This window comes from Rhinopithecus bieti, unplaced genomic scaffold (genome assembly GCF_001698545.2).
Source record: "Rhinopithecus bieti isolate Rb0 unplaced genomic scaffold, ASM169854v2 scaffold_22042, whole genome shotgun sequence".
NCBI classification, from domain to species: domain Eukaryota; kingdom Metazoa; phylum Chordata; class Mammalia; order Primates; family Cercopithecidae; genus Rhinopithecus; species Rhinopithecus bieti.
This window is the reverse complement of record NW_016810459.1, coordinates 764,604-786,300: the sequence shown is the minus strand read 5'-3', so window position 1 is coordinate 786,300 and position 21,697 is coordinate 764,604. Positions and strand designations below refer to the sequence as shown.

At 50.1% G+C, this 21,697-nt stretch overlaps 1 protein-coding gene across 1 annotated transcript in view; it reads right to left on the bottom strand.

Annotated features, from left to right (window-relative positions):
• Window positions 1-21,697, bottom strand: part of DNAI1 (dynein axonemal intermediate chain 1) — a 64,409-nt gene that overhangs the window by 9,250 nt on the left and 33,462 nt on the right. The window contains exons 6-13 of the mRNA XM_017892074.1: window positions 21,541-21,653; window positions 21,174-21,293; window positions 20,109-20,168; window positions 18,366-18,500; window positions 14,497-14,581; window positions 10,850-10,967; window positions 10,504-10,547; window positions 4,843-5,090 (exon numbers count right to left, since the gene is read on the bottom strand). Coding sequence (XP_017747563.1) covers window positions 4,843-5,090; window positions 10,504-10,547; window positions 10,850-10,967; window positions 14,497-14,581; window positions 18,366-18,500; window positions 20,109-20,168; window positions 21,174-21,293; window positions 21,541-21,653 — 923 coding nt within the window. The remainder of the gene's footprint in view (window positions 1-4,842; window positions 5,091-10,503; window positions 10,548-10,849; window positions 10,968-14,496; window positions 14,582-18,365; window positions 18,501-20,108; window positions 20,169-21,173; window positions 21,294-21,540; window positions 21,654-21,697) is intronic.

Genomic DNA, 21,697 nt, shown 5'->3' with positions numbered 1-21,697 from the left:
TACCCAGTCCCTCCCTGGGTTGGGTTCCAGGAGCTCCACTATGGGGAGAAGGCAGTGGCTATGGGTTCAACTACCTTACATAAATAAACATGGCCTGGAAAGAACAGGGCCCATCAACCAGTTTCCTGTTTGTAAAACAGGAGTCATAATAGCATAGGTTTTTTGTGAGAAATAAATGAGATAATATATGTGAAGCCCTTACGTCAGAACATTGCACATATGAAGTATTCGATACATGTTAGCTAATGTCCTCATTATTACCATCATCCTAGGAATCTGGGTGCCAAGGTTCTGCAGGGGCCTTTCCCTGCTTGCTTGTGGCGGGTAAACAGGAGCAGGCCGCTCTCTCCTGCTCACCTCTTCCAGGCTTGGCCTTTCTCTAGGAAGTGTCTCCTCTGTTCCTACCTTTCCTTTGCTACTAACTCTGCTCCCAGAACTTTGCTCCCAGTCCCAGATTCGACTTGCGTTTCTCCAGCTGCAAATCGGGGTTAATTATCCTGCCCCACCCATCTTCTCAGGGCTGGAAGCAAACATATGGGAAAGTGTTCTGGAGACAGAGCTGTTGTCTTATGAAGATGACACGCTTGAGACTCAAGTTTCTGCTGCCAGATGTGGAGGCCTGGCCACGCCATGTTCCAGAGAGCTGGGGTGGGGCTGGGTGCCCAGAGTTTTCCATTCTCTAGCTCCCTCCAGACGGCCCATGCTGGGACCACCGTCCTGTCCCCTCCCCCAGTCACAAGCAGAAGACCAGTGAGGGAGGCCAAGAACTCAGTACCATTGCCTGTTGCCTGTAACTGCAGCTGTCACCAGGGTTGTTGGGGGCTGGAGGGAAGTGGAGAACGGGTTGTCATTCCCCAGCCAGCCTGAGGCTTGGTGGATTGGAGCTTCAGAAGGGCAGGCTGAATCTGTCTTGGTCTGTCCAGGGAGCTGGCTCTTTTGCACTTTCACTGGACTGAGAGTGCCACAGAGCCTGTGAGGCGTAAGTCAGAGCCAGCCATAATATTGAGACCGCTTCCCCTTCTGTGCAAAGGTGGTCCCTTTAAAAGGGGGAGGGGACTGGGGGTGTCAAAGGCCAGGCTGTAAGAGGCGCTAGGGAGCTGCAAAGGGAAGTGTTTAATGAGCAGAAGCCAGCACCGCATGGAAATTGTATTTCACACCCCACTTAGCAGCCTGATGCCCAGTGGGGGGTGGTGTGTGTGTATTTGCAAGTGACTGTGTGTATGTGTGTGTGCAAGTCACACACATGCTCCTAGGGTGTAGGTGAGCCAGTAGGAATAAAGCAAAAGAGGGAGGGTGGTAAGTGAGGTTAAGAGAACTAATGAATTCCCAGGGACCAGGTGGTAGGGAGGAGCTGGAGCCTGCTTCACTGATTTATTCTCTTCTGCCTTATTTGCTTAGGGCAGACCTGCTTGACCCTAGTCTCTTGCTCGTACATCCTTCCTGCCTCCTTCCCCAGAATTGCACCAGCGCACGCACACACACACACACACACACACACACACACCCCACAGAGTGTTGCTGGTTGAAGCTTCACAGTAGGGCCTGCACAGAGCTGGCTACTCAGGCAGGTTCCCTGGAGAAGAAGCCTGTGCTGTGGGACAGGAGCCCAATCTTCTTAGAACAGACAGTCCTCTCCTTGGCTCCAAAACCTTCCGTGGCTCACCACTGCCAACAGAACAAACTCCTTCTGCCTCAGCCTGGCATTTGAGATCTAACACAACCTCTCTGGCCTCCCCCAAATATCTCTGACACAGTATCTCTGACACAGTCCTGTTAAGAGTTACTTAGACTCTGATGTCTCTGACATCTCATTCAGCAGCCTGGCTCTCCTTCAAGCTCCATGCTCTTATAGCCAACTGCCTGGAGGATGCCTCCCTCTGGGTGTCCCTTGGGTTTCTTGTATTGGTTTCTGGCCAAACCTGTCTTTCTTCTGCCATTTCTCACTTCTATGGATAGCCTACTAAGCACCTCAAACCCAGGCAGCATGAATTCTTCCCTTTCCCTATATCTAATCAATAATTTCCTTCTGTTGATTTTACTACCCCACCAGCTCTTAACCCTGTCTTCTCATTTCCGTCTCCACTGCCCCTGCCCTAGCTCAGGCTTCAAAATCACTCATGCTGCAGCCAGAGGATCTTTCCAAGAGACAAACATGACTGTGTTACTCCTCTGCCCCAAACTCTCTGATGGTTGGGCAGCAATTTTGAAACTATGCTCAGGGGGTAGAGGGAGTGAAAATAGAGGACCCTTAAGCAAGCAGGGCCCGGGTCCTACTCAAGCACCACTCTCATCTTTTTAATATATGGGGCTTCTGCGTGAACACTTTGCTTGAAACCACAGACGTACACTGTCCAAGCATCTTAATTTAATAGGTAAGCGCAGGGTGCTTCAAATGATGTGTCACTTCCCAACAGGCTACTCTGCTTGATGCCCCATGCCATTGCACATGTGATCCCTTTGTACCCTTCTTCATCTCACTAACTCTCCTCCCTCACAATCCAGCTCAGGTGTTGCTTCCTCTAGAAAGACCTGCCCAGCCCTCCACCCCCGGTCCCTGCCCAGGACAATGTGGGTGCCCCTCCTTGCACACTTCTACTTTAGCACTTAGCATACTGCCCTGCCCTGGTCAGCCTGTGGCTGTGGTTATCTCCCCAGTAGGAACTCCAGAGATCAACCAGAGGAGCACACAGGGAGGAGTTAGTGAATGTATGAATGAGTAAGTGAATGAATGAGGGAGGAAGGAATGAGAAGAAAAGAAGAGAACAGGATGTGAGTAAACAGGTGAGAGACAGGCGGGTCCTGCCCATGTCACATGCCATGATTCTATACAAGAACCTGAGTCTTTCATTTTGCAAAGTCAGCAGCCCTGTTTTCCTGGCAGGATAGCAGAGCAGAAGCCTTCCCTGTCCCCTAAGTTCCTGTCTTCCTGGGACCTGCTCAGTGAAAGCAATAATGTTTCTTTACAATGCCCCATTTTCCCTGCAATCTGCTATTTGATTTCCAGGACATAGCAGAGTAGGAGTAGGGTGGTTGGCTTGGGCCTCTGCCCTTCTGCTTGGCTTGAGGTCAGGCCAACCAGAGATGCTCTGCACTTGGCCCTGGGCTGAGCTAGGAAAGCAGCGGCAGGGCTGGGCCGGGTATGGTCAAGACAGGCCTTTTCCCCTCTCCATGAGTTTTAAAGTTTCTACAGAGATCCTCCCCCAGTCTAGAGACCTACATGTGTCTGGAAGGCCTGGTGATGAATTGGGAGGTGGACTTTTTGGTGGAGAAAACTCCTGAGGCTGCAACCTCTGGTCTCTGCTTTGTTGGACAGTAGCTGGGGAGGGTGTATGGCAGGAGGAGATGCCTCCCTCCCACCCTCTGCCCCCGGCTCTGGATAAAGGATAAAGCTGAGAGGGCACCATTGCCCCTGTGCCTGGGCAGTCCTCCCTCTGCTCAGGCCTGTCAGTGCTGGGGAAGGTGTCCACATGTCTCAGGGAGCTCAGGGCCATAAGAGGCAGGAGTGCAGAGCTTGCCTGCAGACTCTCAGGGCAGGAGGGAATCGAAAGAAGAGAAGACAGAGTCCCAGTGCTGCCTGATGAGCCCAGCGACCTTGAGCAACTTGAGGCAGAAATTCATCCTTAGGTCCTCCCAGACCTGCCCATGGAAAAAGAGTACACAGCCTTTGAAGGAAGGGGACCTTTGGGACACAATAAAGAAGGGCCTGCAACGCCACAGCTAAGAGACCCTCTGAGAGTGAAACTGAAATCTACTCCCCATGGAATATGATGGGAAACACAGTCAGGGTGAAATCCAGCCCCAATGTCCAGGTAATGGTTCCAGGCTGGTGTCAGACTTCTGCAGAGGCCCCACCTACCACTCTAGGCATGTCTGGAGAAGAGGGGGTGCTACAGAGAGGCTCAGGGGCAGACCTGCCTACCAGGCCTTACAGTCCCACCCAAGGGCAGGCAACCAGCAGCAGCCACCCCTGCCTGGGAGTTTCCCCAAATCTAGCCCAGATGGCAGAGGAAAGGCCCTGTGGGGAGTTGAGGAAGCTTGTAGACAAGGACCTGGTCTTTAACATACATTGACCCTTGACCAACGTGACTTTGAACTACATGGGTTCAACTATAGACACAGGTTTTCTTCTGCCCCTGCCATCCCTGAGACAGCAAGACCAACCCCTCCTCTTCCTTCTCCTCTTCAGCCTCCTCAGTGTGAAGATGATGAGGAAGAAGACCTTTGTGATGATCCACTTACATTTAATGAACAATAAATATTTTTTTCTTCCTTATGATTTTCCTAATAACATATTTTCTTTTCTCTACTTGCCCAATTGTAAGGATACAGTATATAAAATATACATAACACACAACATATGTGTCATTTGACTGTTGTCAGTAAGGCTTCTGGTCAAAAGTAAGCTATTAGTAGTTACGTTTTTGAAGACTCCAAAGTTATACACAGATTTTTGACTGTGTGGGTTTCAGTATCCCTCATTCCCACATTGTCCAAGGGCCCACTGTACTCAGCTGGAGCCTGTCAGGCCCTGGAGGCTTCCAGCTATGTCTTCTGAGTTACTGATCGCCACATCCAAGAGATCCTCGGCAAACAGATGGGGCCCTCCTGAGGGGAGCTCTGGGGCAGCAGACCCCAGCTCTCACTGGAGACCCTCTTGCCGCCTGATTTTCACCTTCTGCCCTTTTCTGCCTTTTCTGACACCCAGATCCTGGCCTGATGGTACCTACCATCCTCATCTCTTGCCTGTGGTCCTCTCCTCCCCAGGCTCCCTCCCTCCTCCAGTGGCCTCAGGCCCACATGCTGCTCCCATCCCCACCCCTCCCATCCTGGTTCCAGGCTGACCTGCCACACAGGGTCCGAGTGCTTGCCAGACTTGGCTGAGCTGCGGAAGGAGGGCTGGGAGTGGGGCTTCTTGAGGTTGTAAATGGCCACGTTGCCGTCATAGTGGCCCACTGCCACCAGGTAGGGGTGGTCCATGTGGATGTCAAGACACATGATGCCGCTGTCGCTGCTGAACATGTACTCAGGGAAGCTGGGGTTCTTCATGCTGTAGAGCAGCAGCATGCCCCGGCTCTGCTTCATGAAGTCATCTACCCAGGGAAGATGGGTGGCTGAGGTTGGAGGATCCAACTGCCCTGCCTGGGGAAGCCTCCTCACCCCTACCCCACTAGATGGGCAAGCCCTGCTCTGCTCTGCATCTGTCAGAGTGTGGGATTCCTCTCTGGGCTTCGTCTTTTCCATCTGTGAAGTGGAATTATGAGATGTGACCTTTCCCTTCTCAGAGATCATGGAAGGATCCAACAACCAATCAAGGAGACCAGGTTTATTCTCCTAATTCTCCCCGAGGTGCAGGAAAGGGGGATGCTGGCTCAAAGAGCTGCTAAGTGAAGAAGGTGTGTGACCTTGGGAAGGAGCAACACCCTCAGGGGAGGTTTGGATGCCCAGCCCAGGGCAGGCAGCTTTCCACAGATGCCTCGATAACGCCCATGTACCCCTCCCCCCAGTCAAGTACAGGCTAACTTGAACTAACATGGAATTGTCTACAGTGAGTCCCAAACTAGCCACCTATGAGCATATCCCCACAGTCCCAGGTTCAGCCTGAGCCCTAAATCTAGGCATGGTCCCCAAATCCAGAAGTCCCAGGCCAGCCAGTCAGGCTTCCACAGGCCCACTTGGCCTGGGCACAACTTTTGGCGATCAACAATGGACCACTCAGCAGAGGCCCTTCTCCCCACCAGCCCCATGTCAAGGGAGTGCCTCCCACTCTTTCTTTCATTTTCTGTGTACTTGGCGCTCATCCTGATATGTAGTCATGAATATAGTCCCAACCCTCCTGCCACCAGCTCGGTCCTCCCAGCCTCCTCACCAAGCTCAGGGGAGCCGGAGCTGGAGAGGTGGAAGGCTAGTGCAGTCCCCTACCTGGGGGCACTCTGCTAAGGCAGAGGGCATGTAGGGGCATCAGGCCAGGTCAGTGGACAGGAGGAAGTAGATGCCAAGCTACAGAGACAAAGATACCAGGCCAGCCACTGACAGCAGGCTTCCTCTCTTACTGTGCTGTCCTAAATGAGTCTAGCCCAGGACTGGCTCCAAGACAGCAGCTATTTAATGACTCCCTTATTAAGTCATGCAAGAGGCACTTGGAGGGGGCGTGTGGTAGGCAGAATAAGGCCCCCCTGCAAAGACGTCCATATCCTAATCCCCTGAGCCTGTAAATATGTCACTTTTCATGGCAAAAGGGATTCTGCAGATTTGATTAGGTAAAAGACCTTGAGATGGAGGAGATTATCCTGGATTATCTGGGTAGACTCAGTGTAATCACAAGGGTTCTTATAAGGGAAAGAGGGAGGCAGGAGAGTCAGGGAAGGAGATGTAACCATAGAAGCAGATGTCAGAATGATTCGATTGCTTGCTGGAAGGGGGCCACAAGCCATGGAATGTGGGCAGCCTGTAGAAATTGGAAAGGGCAGGGAAAGGGCTGCTCCCCTGGAGCCTCAAGAGGGAATGCAGCCCTGTTACCACCTGGTTTTGGTTCTGTGAAACCTATTTTGGACTTCTGATCTCCAGAACTATATGATAATTTTGTGTTATTTTAAGCCATTAAATTCATGGTAGTTTATTCCAGCAGCAACAGGAAACTTATATAGTAGACATTTAGGGAAAATTGACCCAAATCTACTTTTAGGAATCAGAGAGAGAGACTCCCATAGATGGTACTTTTTTTTCTGGGATGGTTTGGAAGCCGTCCCTCTAGAAGTCAGCTGGATGGATGCAATGCTCCTCCGCCCTTCTGATGACAATAATGAAACCCTCTCTCCATTTCCCATACCTCAGCCTTGCCACCATCGACTCCAGGAACAAAAACGCCCCTTGTGTTAGGACTTCCACAGTTTCCAAAGGCAGGGGACCAGCCCAACACTGCTCTAAAGAAGGGTATCAGTTGCTACAGGATTCAAAACCTCAAGCATGGCCCAGAGGCCATGGTGCCAAGCTGGGCTCAGCCTCTCGAGCAGCTGGGCTTTTCCAGGCACTCTCTTTCAATTAGAAGTAATATTTAAACAGTGTGGAAATAAGAGCAAGACCTTAGAGACAGAATACATCAAGCGGGACATTTAATTTGATTTAGGGAAAATGAGGCAAACATTTGAGAACCTAAATAACTAACCAGTAATTAAACTAACAACAGGAATGCCCTTGCATTACAACCCAGCAAGCACAGTGGCCTTTACGGACTGTATTTACAAAGAGACCTGACAACATAATTAGTCCTGTAAATTTTACGCAGCCTGCAGCCGAGGAGTGATGGATTTTGTGTGTGGAGGATGAATGAGGAGAAATGAGGTGGATGAATTTCCATTTTCGGTAAATGAAATTAACACTGCTTAATTAGTGAAGCTGACAAATAAATGATCAGGAAAGATTTAAATCCCTAAAAGTGTATCTCTGGCCTGGGCAGGCCCAGGGACAGGCCAGGATGTGGTGGGACAGAGTGGGAAGGGATTTAGAGCTGGGACTCAGAGCCTGACATTGGTCCCTTTTGAGGGTGCTGTCCCCAGAGAGAGGCAGGGCTGGGGGACAGCTGGCTCCCCTGCTCTTCCAATGCGTGGCTCTCTGGGAAGCTTCTTGCCCCATCTCCTGTGTGAAAGCCTCAGGACCACACAGAGCATCCTGATCTGTTCCACCATCCATGCCTGGCAGACCATGAGAAGTCCCTGTTTCCCTGCTATGAATTGGCTAATGGGCTGGAAAGGACCGCTTCAGTACAGCCAGCTGACATCATTGCATCCCAGCAGTCCTAAGGCCATCTCTTCCTGGGCTAGTTCCTTTACCTTCTAACCTTCCTCCACCTGCTTTATACCAACTGACAGCCTCTTTCTCCACTCTGCTGGGAACATGGAGCCTGGCCCTAGGGGGGATCCCAATCTTTGCCCTTTAAGCAGCCTATTGTGCTCACTACCTGCTACCCAGCAGCTATAGTGGGGAAGCACGTGGGGATGTTTCTGTGCTGTTGCAGGAAATCGCCCAGATTCCCTTTTCTCTACCTGCTTGTTCCTGGCTGGCTCCAACCAACCTGGCTTGTCCCAGCCAGAAATGAGGGACCGGCCCCAGTCCTTCCTAGGGTGTATACCTACCCCTGCCAAAATTTTATTTGGCTGAGTCACAGAATAAATGTCTGGGAATACCATAAAAAGGAGGTTTATGAGGTCTAGACTCAGCTCACCAGAGTCAAATCCAACATCAAACCCAAATTCTCACTCCAGTGTTTGTCCTCATGAGGCAAAATCAGAGCTTCCAAAGACAGTGTGATGGATGCTGCGGAGACCAGCTGCTCCTCATAGTGACCTCATCCAGCAGCTAGGGTGCCTTCTGTCTGCCCTAGCTTTGCCCTCTTTCTCCCATGGAGGCACTCAAGAGCATGGGACTCCCAGAAGTAAGCTCAGGATGGATGCAGGGGCCTTCCTGAGTCTCAGCCCAGCCTGGCTCTATTCAGGCCTCTGCAGGTGGTTCTGAGATATGCAAGGCTCTGGAGAATAGATGCTCATCTGAAAGCTGGCCAACAACCCCCGAGCCAGTGACAGCAAAAGCAAATACCACTGCCGCTGCCACTGGGCCCTGCTCCCTAGGAGACTCCCCTCTGTCTCCACACCCCTCTTCTCTGCTTAGGCCCCCTGAGGTACTGCAGGAAAGCTAGGGGAAAGAATGACAGACAAATCAGCAATGATTGTCCTTTATGTGTAGGTGGTTCCTCCGCTTGCAGCATGTTTACTTCTTCTCTCTCAAGCGTACCTCACAATAGCCCTGGAATGGCAGCCTGGCAGGTTGTCAGCCTTTCTGTGTCACCAATGAAGAAACCAAGGCTCAGAGAGGCTTCTGGCCCCAGGTGTCACTGGAAAGTGACACCCCCACCCCCAGGACTGTAGCTGACGATGGGTACCACTCAGGCACGTGGATGTAGCTAACAGGATCAAGGAAAGACCGTTCTCAGGTAAGTACCTGCCCAAAGGACATTGCTGGGCTTGTCAGGCTCGAGGTCATCTGCTGGTGGGAGGTGACCTACTCTACTGCTCCTGCCCAAGGCTGCCCAGACCCCAGCACCCACGACAGCCTCCACATGACCCCAACCAGCTGAGCCTGCTTCTGAACCTGGGTCGGGGAAGAATGGGGTGAAAACTGAAGCAGTTTCTCCTCCTACCTTCTGGGGAGCAACCCCGACACCCCTGCCTCAGTCCTGAGCAGAGAGCCTGGGCTGAGAGCAGCCTCACAGGGGGTCCACACCCACTCCTGGGAGGGCCTGCCCAACCCAACCCCCAGGCCCTGTTCCAGGCCCAGTAGCTGCAGCAGAGGGGGAGGAATGTGCTAGTTCCCTGCCAGAGGGGGAGGGCACTTCCCACTTGGCAGCAGCCCACCCTCAGGAGTGGGGACACAAAGCAGGCATTTAGGGCATCCTCAAAGGCGGCCCAGACCACAAGACTGGGAGCAGCTCCAAGGTCTCCTCCCTGAGAGGAATGACAAACACCCCTCCCCTCCCCACCCTGGTCAAAGAATGGGCGGACAGGCAGTCTGAGGGGCAGTGACTGGGAGCTTGTATGCCTGCCAGCCAGCAGCAGCTTGGAGAATGGAAAGGTTTTTGTGTTTGCAGAAGCTGATCCTCCCAGCCAGAGAACAAGCTGTTAGCACTGGGGAGCCGAGACTACTGCGAAGTGTAGGGCCCTCTCCCGTTGGGAAGGGGGAATGTCCAGGCCAGCACAGCACTAGGGGCTTCTTCTGGGACCAAGTAACATGAAGGGAAAGCAAATCACCTGAACACAGTTTCCACTGTGCTGCCTTCCTGCCTCAGGTGGGTAACTGGCAGGGGTGGGCACACTCTGGATAGCAGTGGGCTCCCAAGGTTCAGGGGATCCCATCCCCCACGCTCCCACCCACCCAATCAGGAAGGCCTGAGAAGGCAGGAAGGGGGGCCTCCATCCCCACTCTACCGTGTAGTTAAAGTTCTGCCATCTCTCCTTTGGATACCTGTATCAGTCTCCTGACTGGTTTCCTGCCTCCAGTCTCAGGCCTACCATGCCTGCAATTCCTCCCTGCACTGGTCATGTCCCTGTCCTTGAATTCCTTCAGTGGCTTCCCCTCAGGAGAAGGTCCAAGCTTTTTGGAATGGCTTACCGGGCCCTTTGAGGGCTGACCCTGGCCCCCCTCAGCAGCTTCATATTCTGCCATATTTGTCATGCCTCCAAGCCTTTGCATATGCAGGTCCCTCTGCCAGAAGTGTTCTCCCCTCTTTCTTCACCAGCATAACTCCTTCAAGGCTCCATTGGCACATTCAGCTTAGAATATTCCTTCATCCAGCACTAATTGCCAGTAGGATTGTGGGTCTTCCCCATTAGACTGTGAGCCCCCTGCGGGCAGTTGTCTTTGTATTTCTTACAACTGGCAAAGAGCTCTGTACAGAGTAGGTACTTAGTGTTTGCTGTTTACATGAGCAAATAAATGAATAGCTGGATCACTTACAAGAGCCATGTCCCACTGCAAACAGATCCCTGTACCTTGGATTCCTGCAAAAAAAAAAAAAAAAAAAATCCATTGGCATAGGAAATGAACATGACCCTCCTGTGGACAAGGGCCTTCCTGTGGGCACTGGTACCTAATTATACTACAGACATCTATTCTCCAGCTTAGGACCTCAACACCTGGGAGTCCTGCGGGTGGTCCTGCGATCCCATAAGAATCCAAGTTCCATATTTTTCCATACTGTCACATGCCATACTCAAGGTGGTTAAGTGCAGAAGGGGGTACTGGGGATTGGGATGTAGAGGGCACTCAGGGGCTCTGGGTTTGCTGCAATGCCTATACTTACCAGCAGAGGGCGGTGACGGACAGGCGCTTGGCTTTGTCATTTTGGAACTTCCAGAGCGGCAGCAGGGTACCCACCTGGTCCCGGTATTCATCAGCCGCATCCTCATAGTACTTAAAATCTTAAACACACACAGGCAGAGTCGGCCCTGGGACTGCCGCTTTATGGCAAACCCAGGTCCACCACTTACTGTCTGTACCTCCTTGGGCAAAACAATGAGCCTCTGTTTTAGAGTGGGAATAATAATACTACCTATCTCAGAGTTGTTGTGAGGATATATTAATTGAGTTAATATATGCAAAGAATTTAGAAAAATGCCTGGCACATAGTAAGCTCTTTGTGTTAGCTATTGTTACTGTCGTTGTTGGAGGTACATTACACCGGCCATGTCTACATGGATAAAATCCCGGGTTCGCAGCCCTTGTTCCCATGTGTTTCCCTAGCACTTCAGGAGGCTCCGTTTGAAGCAGCCAAATTTCAAGGGTTCAGCTGCCAGGGGCTGATTAATAGTTCTATTAATTCTGCCTCCTAAATCTCTAAAGTGCAGCCCATTTTCATATCCACAGCCAAGCCTCCCTATAATGAAGCTGCCTAGATGCCCCATGGGTTCTCTGAACTCAACTTCATCTCCTGCCCACAAAATTGTCTTGGCCTCCCACTTTCTTTAAGTTAGATGCCCCATCCTCCCACTTGTCTAAACAAGAAATGAGTAATCCTTGACTGATCTGTTTCCATAATTTCTCATATTTTTCTTCTATCTTTTTAATTCGTTCGCTTCTCTCCAAACCCATAGTCCCTACACAGGTTCAGGCCCCAACATCCATCCCGTGTATTATGACAACATCCCTCTAACTGGTCTCCTACCTCCAGTAACTCCTCCTCCAACCCTTGTTTCACAGAACAATCAGAGTGAGTACAAACAAGGCACCTCACCACACCCCTTTCCTCACTCCACTGAAACCCCCTCAGTGGCTCCCCTTGCAGAGGAGATCAAACCAAGGCTCCTGGCTGGCACTTCCACGTTATTTCTAGTCAGCTGTCCATGTCCCCTCCATATCAAATCATGCCAATGAGTCCAGTTGTCTCCTGTTTTGTGTTTTTCTACATAGTTTTCCATGTCTAAGATGTCCTGTTCTTCCTGGCAAACTCCTACTCACTCCAGATCCAGATCAAACTCCTCCTCATCTGTGAGGCCTTCATTTTCTTTTGAGCAGAGTTAATTTCTTCCTCTATTCCAGCCCTGCCTCTCCTCTACTGAAACATCTGTCACACTAAATTGCCTCTGTTTATCCTTTTTGCCTGTTCTCCCCCACCAGACAGATCCTGGAGAGCAGGATACATATATATTCTCTGGGTTTCCAGTGCCTAGCACAGGGCCAGCCACAAAACAGACAACCAACAACTGTTTAAAGAATGCAGTGAAATCCATTAACAGAAGTGAAGTAGTTCTTGATCTTCTTTTGACAAAGGGTGACCAATTAGAAAATGAATCCTGTCATTCAGTGAAGCCAAGAACATGCCCAGGCATTACCCTGACATCTCCTATAGTACCCATACCTTGAGGTTGTGGGACTTCACTCAAACCTCAAAAATGTCTCAGAACAAAAAAGATTCAAGTGGTCTGAGAGGCGTGAGCTTTGATTACATCAGAGATTCCCCAGCTTGGGTTATCTTTGAAAATACTTGAATTCAGAGCAGAGATTAATTGGTAACACTTCTCTATTTTCATGTCTCCTTCATGATTACACTTTTCCAAAGGGAAAAGAGTATGCAATTAAAAAAATCAAAGTTCAATGCATTTTTATGTGACTGTGTTCTTATAAACGAAAGTGGTTCACCAAGGCCAATTTCTCCATGGATATTAATCAGGTTTGCAGCCCTTTGGTGGGCCACTTGCAGAGGCTGGGTTTCAGGAAGCCACGCTGTGTGAGTGACAAACTCATTCACAGCTGCTGTGTTCTTTGACAGCTTTGAAAAGCACTCAAGGTCGTTTTCCAGCCTGAATGATAACGAGGGGGCTTGTTTAGGCTGCTGGTTTTGGCAGCCCTGGTTTCTGTGTCCCATGGGTGAGCAATGAGCATCAAGTCACCAAGAAGAGCCCTAGGCTGTCAGCAAAGGAGACCAGCCAGCATCGAGGAGCTGCCAACTCTGGGAAGGCAGCTGCTCCAAATAAATGCACAACCTCTTAGGGAAATACAAGCCACTTGGGAATGTGCTGTTCATGCCATGGGAAGGATTCCATTTCCCTGACACTGTCAAAGACACCAGAATTTCCCAGGCCCCCAGGATTTAAGCATTTCTGAATCAGTCTCTTTCTTCACCTCATCACTCATTAATCACCAGGATAGATCTATTGAGGGTGTTTACTTAAAATGCCTCTTCCAGCTCAGTGGCTTTGCAGCCTAGTGGCAAAGTGCTTAGGTGGTGGATCCAAGGGGCTTGTGTTCGAGTTCTGATGCTGCCACTCACACCTCACATTAGCTGTGACTTTGAAAAAATGGCAACATCCCAGCCTGAGTTTCTCATCTATAAAATGGAGATAATGATGGTATTCACCTCACAGTGTGGCTGTCAGGAACAAACAAAATAATAACATGTAAATTGCATAGCACAATGCCTGACACACAGGCTACTCCCAGTGAATGCTGGAGCTTGTTTCTCACAATTATAACTGTTCCCTTTTCTCCATCCCTTAAGACACAGGTTAGGTCAGGTATGGTAAGGCCCATTCCACCCCACACTTGAGCCTCACCTTCACCTCTGCCCTACATTCTACCCAATCACATTTTCTTCCAGCCTTGCTCTCATCGGGCTATGTTCCTGCCTAGAAAGTTTCAGTTCTCTGAACTGTCTGCAGAGATAGGTCATATTCCTTGCATGATATTCAAGGCCCTTCATAAATGGGCTCTAACAACCTCTTCTGCCTGAACTCTCACCTCTTTTCAATGAAGCCCCTGTTTGGGTCAGGGAGCCTGCTGCCCCTTGTCCCCAGAGTGCATTCCTATTCGGTTTCACTGCCAAGACACTGCTCATGCCACCCCTGTCCAGAACATCCTCCCTGTAGCTATCTTCTCTCTCACACTCTGCTTCTCCCTTGGCATCTAGCTAAGCCCTCTCTAAAGCCTTCCATAACTACTCACACTTATCCCTCATTTTCCTTCTCCCCTACGTGAGGATCCCCAGAGTGGTTTCTGTCTACCCCATACATTCTGGCATTTATAGCATTCCCAAGGTGCACTGAGTAGAGGACAGAGCATAGAATGAGGAAGCTCGAGACCCCTATTTGGGCCCTCTCTGCCGCTCACTAGTCAGGTGACTTTAGCCTTAGCTTCCTCATGTGTAGAGTATGGGCAAGTCTCTGCTTTGCCTGCCTCCCAGGGTTATCAGGAAGATGAGATTGGATCAATGTGCAGGTATTCTTTGCTGCACCATTTCCAGATCTCATCAGTATGCACATTGTTTCTAATGCCATCAGTCATGGTTAATCCATATAAATCTTGTCTTCCCAGTGACATCCAGAGGACAGAGGGATTATTTTTTCTCTGCTTGCACCTATAGGACCTAGCACGAGACACCCAAATAACCCAAGCTTTTACGAGAATTTTTTAATACAGACAATAATAGTGGTTGCCAGAACTTCAACTTCTTACCTTGAGCAACGTCATCGTATGTATTCTGATTGACCATCCGCTCCACGATCTTAGCAGCTTGGGACACTTTGATGATATCATCAGTCTGTGGGGATACAGAAACTTCAGGTCCTCATAAACCAGCACTTGGCAAGGTCATATGTCCTGAGCCATGTCACACTTGTAATTGATTCAGCAGTGCCTCTCTGACATTACTCACCCCAGATAGCTCTGTAAAGGTTTCTCTGCATATCTCAAGACTCAGCTCATGCCACTACCCTCTTCTAGGAACTCCTACCTCACAAGTGGCACAAAGGGTCTGAGCTGATATACTTGGCCCCTGGGTAGAACCTGCTTCATGCTTTCATTCTGGACTTGTTTTCGAGAAGGCCTATCTCTGAGCACAAGACAGGGCATTGAAGAGAGCCCAGGAAGGGTCTGCAGCAGAAAGCAGACAAGGGCAGGTTGGAGCCTTCTTTGGTGGAGACAGAAAAGTTTTACCAGCTCAGAGAGTGACAGACTCCCATTAAAGGCCTCAGAAATCATCTGGTTTTAGCCCTTACTCAAAGGCTGAGGAAGGCACCAAGGCCCAAAGAGGGGAGAGACATGCTTATATACATGGAGTACAAGGCAGAACTGAGACTCCTAATTCCAGACCCTCCCCATAACCCAGACCAATGAGAAAGCAGGAAGCTTAACTTCAGGAAAACGGGACTCATCTTGAACCAAAAGGAAGCTTGCCATTGTATGAAATTCCTTAAATCCCCAAGAAGAGGTGCTTGGCAGGCTGACAGAAGAGCAAAGAGTTTGGGACTGACAGGAAAGGCGCAGAGGGTTTAGGGCAGGTGGCAGGAGTGAGCCAGCTGAATGGGCAGCCCTCCCAGGTGGGGCCAGGGGGCCAGGCCCATGGCTCCCAAGGATTCGATGTCTCAGAAACAGCAGTGTCAGGTAGCGGTTAAAAGGATGGGTTCTAGAGCCACACAGACCTGCACTCCTATCCCACCCCACCAAAATTAGAACTCGGTGGCAACCTCTGGCAAGTTACTTAGCTTTTCTGAGTCTTAGAGTCCTCATGGTAAGTGGGGGCAGATGGTGGCATCTGCCTCATCAGATCATTGTGATGGTGAAATGTGATAATACATGTTAGTGTTTAACCCAGCTCCCAGTGGTGATGGTGTCAGAGGAAACATGCAGAGTAGTGCAGCGGAGGGTTATGAGGTCAATTCTGGGGAACTGACCTTTGAGGACCTTTTGCCACGCCTGAAAGAGACTCCAAGTTTATCTTAGAAAACTGACCAAGGAGGACATTAATTGGAGTCTTGCAGTCACGGACCTCAGAGTTCACCTGGTTCCAGCTATGCTCTCTATTCTCTGACCCAGAGCAGGAATCCTCTCTCCTTAGCAGCTTCCTGGCAAGTGTGACTCTCCCCAGGTCAGGCAGTGTTTTCTGTGGCCAGATAGCCAGTTAGCTGATACTACCCCCCTGCATCTTCTACCTATGGGACCCAACTCTGTCCTCTGGCCACAAGGAATTGGATGCTTGGTGATAGCTCCTTTGAGGTAGGAGGACACAGCCACATGCCCTCAAGTCAGCACTTCCTTGGGTGACTCCTCCCAGCTCCATCAGTTATGACATGGCATATCAATAACAATAACTGCCATTTATTGATCAGTAGCACAAAAGTGTTATATTAGGGGCTGCCCTTGTATTATCTTGGGTTCTCATGAAAATCTTGCCAAGTAAGTATCATTAGGGCATCTTTACAGATGAAGAAACTGAGGTTTCAGAAAAACTGAGCTAAAAAATGGCAAAGCCAGGATATAAATCCAGGTCTGTAGGCTCCAGGGTCCATGCTCTCAGACCCACACAGCCAGCCAGTGTCTCCCCAGCCTGACCACTCCTCTCCTGGCCCTGGGAGATGCAGGTTTCCAGTTGTGTTCTGAGGAGAGTGTTGTGGGCTGTCACCTCCCTTGTCCCAGATACTATACTACTGGAGCAGTCACATATCTTTATTGGTTCTGACTGAACTTGCAGCCTGTGAGCTCTTTCCTCCTTTCCTACCTAATCATTCGGATCAGACAAATGTGCATTGATTTCTGTGAATTCACCCAAATCATTAATAAGACAGAGAGCTGAGGTCCACCAAGGAGGCCCTTCCTATAGGATATCATGAAGTTTTTATCTTTTCTCCCCTCCAGCACATTTGAGTTTTCTACCCACATAATCAGACCCCGTTCTTTGAGGAAGCGGTGTCATTCTTCTCAAGCACTGGGCCTGGGCAATGGGGAAGGTGACTGCCTCTCCCACTGTGTTGCACAGACAGCCTGGCCCAGTACTTGGGATTTCTAATTATTGCCTTGGGGAGAGGGTGCACACCAAGGCATTCACTGGGTGGGGCTGGGGAGGGTGTCCTGCCTCCCATGTGGACTTGGTCCAGAGGGCTGGAATCTGCTTGTACCATAGTCTTCCAAGTCAGCTAAGCTGGAAGAGTCCAGTGTGATGGAGAGGAATGGTCCCTCATCCCTGAGGATGTTAGATACCAACTCTGGCAAGGCTTAGAATACAGGTCAGATTCTAGTCTCAGCCACAGGGACTTTTCTTCTGGTTTCTAGGTCCTGGTGATTATAGTTGAGGTTTCTGCAACCATGGGTCCCAGCACAGACCTCATAACCCCGATGGATCTTCATGTCAACCCTGACCTAGGCCCGTGGCCCCTGTGAAGCCTCTAACCTCTAGAGAATGGATCAGAGGAAGCCAAGGGTCTGCACAGAGTAGCAGGGCAGGGGCTCCATCTTTCACCTCAGAGTTCCAGTACCCAGCACGGCCGTGATCACTAGGTGCTTGGTCAGTGGTCAATGATTGAATAAAACAGCATTGGGACAGTTCCTATAAAGCCAAGGCAGGGGACCCTCAAACTTCCCCTAAAATGTGACATGATCAGGATAATGAAACGGAATTAAGCAAGAGTGGACACACCTCAGGCATAGGAAGCAGCACTTCCTTTAACTGGTCCAGCTTCAATTCTGGAGTGGAGCAGAACCACTTCCCCCAGAGCAGCCATGAGAACTCTCCGAGGTGCTGAAACCAGTCCCCAGATTCCTGTGGACATTGTCCCTCCCATGCCACTGCAAGTCAAACCCATCCTGATCCACAATGGGACTCTGGTTCCTGATCCAGATTTCTCTCTGTTAAACGGACAAATGTGGCCCTTCAGCGTCTCCCTGTGGCGACCCTCCCTTCAGTGACTCCCTATAGTTTCATCACTGTGACTCCCATGGTGATCCCCAAACCTATGCTGGCTAGACCCATAGTGAGCCCCCAAACCGTGACCTTTATAATGACTTCTACATGGCTCTTCATGGAAAATCTAGCCCAGGGTGGCCAAATCCATTGGCCTAGCATTGGTGGTACCTATGATCATCTCTGATCTGGCTCCTGGCCCTGAAGATTCACCTACAGTATAGGGCACAAGTAAACCCAAGTACTGAAAGTGAAAAAACATCTCACTTTCCCAAATCCTATAAGCCCTTGCCCAGGGAAGTGGTACTTTATCCTCACATCCCATCCCCACCCTGAGCAGACTCTCCAGCCCTTCCAGAAGGCATATAGTGCTTTCAATAAGGATCATGTCTTCTGTTACCCTCTAGCTCAATAATTCTGAAATACTGCTAGCCTCCAGATCTGTCTTACTGTAGGGAGGCATGGAACGCTAGAGGCAGTTGTAGCTCTCCTCACATCTTCCCCTAAGGGAAGAACTATTTATACCTCAACATTAGCCCCTGATTTAAGTATCTGTGAACCCCTCCCAGACAGCCAGGCTTCTGTCTACCCAGAGGCCAAGGCCTCATTCAGAAATTCTGTGGCAGAGCTGTAGGAACTAACACCAAACCTGAGACTCCATAGATGTCAGCTTCCTCATGGCCATCTTCCCTGACTTTTTAGCCACCGGAGTCTTTGCCTTCTCTTTCTCTTTGGTCTTTTCCTGCTTCTCAAGTTCCTCTACGTAGGCATCATAGATCTCCCACTAGGCAAGGGTAAGATGAGAAGGATCATTATAAGGTGAAATCTTTACCCAGACAGCTCTTTTCAGCCTTCAAGACTTAAGGAGTTGGTCATGTTAACCCTGGTCACAAGCATCTTCTACTTGGCCCATTGGAATTATGTATTCAATACTTGTCTTCCCTACTAACAATCAGCTCTGGAACAAGAATGAAAGAGTTCTAAGGACATCTCTGGGCTGGGCTTAAATACCCTGAAACCCAGAGGCTGGGTCTTCAGCTACATATCAACATTGTTCTAGCACGCAGCCCCCAGCAGGCAGAACAAATGGGCAAACATCACGCTAGTTCCCATTTTTGTTGGTGATTTAAAAGACTCTGAACTAGAACATTAAAAAAAAAATAGGCCAGGCACAGTGGCTTACACCTGTAATGCCAGCACTTTAGGAGGCTGAGGCAGGTGGATTGCTTGAGCCCAGAAGTTCAAGACCAGCCTGGGAAACATGGCAAAACTCCATCTCTACAAAAAATACAAAAATATACCAGGTGTGGTGGCATGCACCTGTGGTCCCAGCTACTCAGGAGGCTGAGATGGGAGGATCGCTTGAGCCCAGGAGGCAGAAATTGCAGTGAGCCAAGACCGTGCCACTGCACTCCAGCCTGGGTGACAGAGCAAGGCCTTGTCTCAAATATATATTTTATGTATATATCTTCATCTCCCCGCCCCTACCCCTGGACGTGGCATAAACATACTGGCTCAGGCTAGCTGTCTATGGCACTGACCACACCTCAGCATTAAAAGGAGGTAAGCAAAAGGTAAAGGAACATTTGCTAAATGGATCTGACAGGAAGAGAAACCCAAGGATAGTAGCAGAGGAAGCAGCAAGGATCTAGGGCTGGGCAAATGCCCCTGATAACACCGTGTGCTCCCTAGAGCTGGGCAGTCACTGCCACCTGGAGGTCAGATAAGCAAACCTTATATTTAATAATTCCCCCACAGTCTCCTATTCCACATTGCAAAGTACTCCAATCTTTGTTATCTCATTCAGACCCTCCAACAACTCTGTGAGGCAGCTTGTCATCCTCTCTTTACAGAGAAAGAAACTGAGGCATTAAAAGTGACAGGGTTTGCTCAGGATCTTAAAGTATGAACAGAAAATGTGAGGTCTGAGATCAGGTCTCCTGGCACCATATCCTGTTCAAATAAGTGTGGCCATCCAGGAGGACTTGAAGGGGGAGGAGGGGGGCTGCAGGAACACTGCAGGGTCAGAGTGCTAACACTTTGGAGTCAGTCACAGAGTCACAGCGTGCCACAGGTTCCAGAGAGTCCATGGAAACAAATGTTCTCCCCTGGCCATGGAAGAAGCTCCATCCAGAAGCCATGCCTATTTCCAGCTTGGACAACCTTGCCCTTGAGTCATGTGGCTGGCCCACAGCTCACTGGATAGGGACCTACTGTCTCATGTGCCTGGTGTTCAGAGCCTGGATGCTCAGGACAGTGAGCAGAGAGGCAGGTAGATGAGGAGGGCAGACTGCCAGAGGAGCCCTTGACCCAATGTTGCCTTTGCTGCTAAATGAGGAAAGGATACATAGAGGTGGGTGGTAACGAGTTTCAGGCTGGCCCAGGGTCTTACCTGATTGGCTGTGGCTGAAAAGTTTGTCCTGGGAGGAGGTTCCATCTGGCATTCTCGATCCTAAAGAACGAGACAACAGGAGACCCACAGAAAGCCCTCAACTCCTTCTCACTTATTCTAACAGTATATCTTTGAGAGAAGCATTTTGGTTGGGGCTGATGGAGGTGTGGGACACAGAGCTGGGCAAGTAAAGAGGGGGTTGGGTGAAGAACTGAATGATGCATTCAAAGCCCATATTGCATCCATTCTGGCCTCCTTCAGAAGAAGTGTAAGCCAGAAAGCAGGGGCAGGGAAGCCTGACTGTGCCCATTTTAACCAAGGCACAGTCCAAGTGGGGGATGAACAGATCTGCAGGATGCCAGGCCAGGGCATAGAGGTCAGCCCCTGGCAGGCCATCAGACTAACACCCCTTGCCCTGAGAAGGCCTCTCTAATACGAGGGTCTCTGGCTCCATCAGGGGAATGTGCCCCCTTCCCATTGTGTATCACCCAGATTACCAAATGTCAGCATAGGGACCACACAGGGTGACAAGGCACTGTCAAAAAACTCACCCTGTAGACCTCGCCCTCCATCTGTAGATTCATTTCTGTAGAACCTGCCCTTATGTGTGAGTCTCTCACCTGAAACCCTGAGAGGCTCCCTCAGCCTGGTTCTCAGGAGCCTCTCTTACGAGTCAGGGAACTTTCTGGCCTTTGCCAGCTGGTCTATCACAGAGATCATCAACTTCAGTTGAACTGGCTCCTAGGCCTCCTGTTCCGTAAACATACTGTGGCCTCCCCCCCAAGTCCTAATTTCTACCCCTCTACAAAGCCCAGATCCAGTTGAAGTCTCCCAGTGGAGTTTTGGGAGCTCTAGCCTCCATGTTACTCCCTCTAAACTCCTGCCTGGATAGCTTACAGAAACCTGAATGCATGCTCTCAGCTCTCCCTGGGGAGATAAACTGTAGCATCTGTTGTCCGGTCACCCCTGCCAGGCTGAGGTCTGCTAGGGCCAGGGTCAGGCCTGCTTCTTCCTTGCCAGGCACAGTGAAGAGCTGCAAAGGGGCTAGGGTGGGGATTGCTCTACCCGGAGAGGGTTGTTGAAGGTCTGTGAGGCCCTCTCACTGAAGTTGAACTGGTTAGTGAGCTTTCGCTCTTTGGGCTGCTTAGGAGTCATCAATTCTTCTTCAGTCACTTTTTCAGCTGCCTGAAAATAAAGATCCAGTGGATCAGGACTCAGCTGTGAGAAGGAGGTGGTAGAAAACTGGGAGATGGGGCGAGTCCTGTTCTGCGATAGGAAAGAGGTAGGAGAGTGTGATGCTGCCAGACACATTGGCACCTGCAGCCTCTTTTCTCACCTTTGGTCTCCCTCCTCCTTTCCCAAGTTACCCATGAAGCCTCCATCCACAACTTGAGCTGGAAGAAGAGGGACACAGAGCGATATTATACTGTACCCCAGCTGCAGGCACATCTGTTTGACTGCCAGACTCAGTTTCTAACTCCTTGGGCTCTTCATCTTCTTCGAGGTTTTCTGTTTCTGAAATCACCTTGGCAGACTCCTGAGAACCTTGGTAGGATACTGCCAATGAGTTCAAAGTCTAAGCCTGCTCT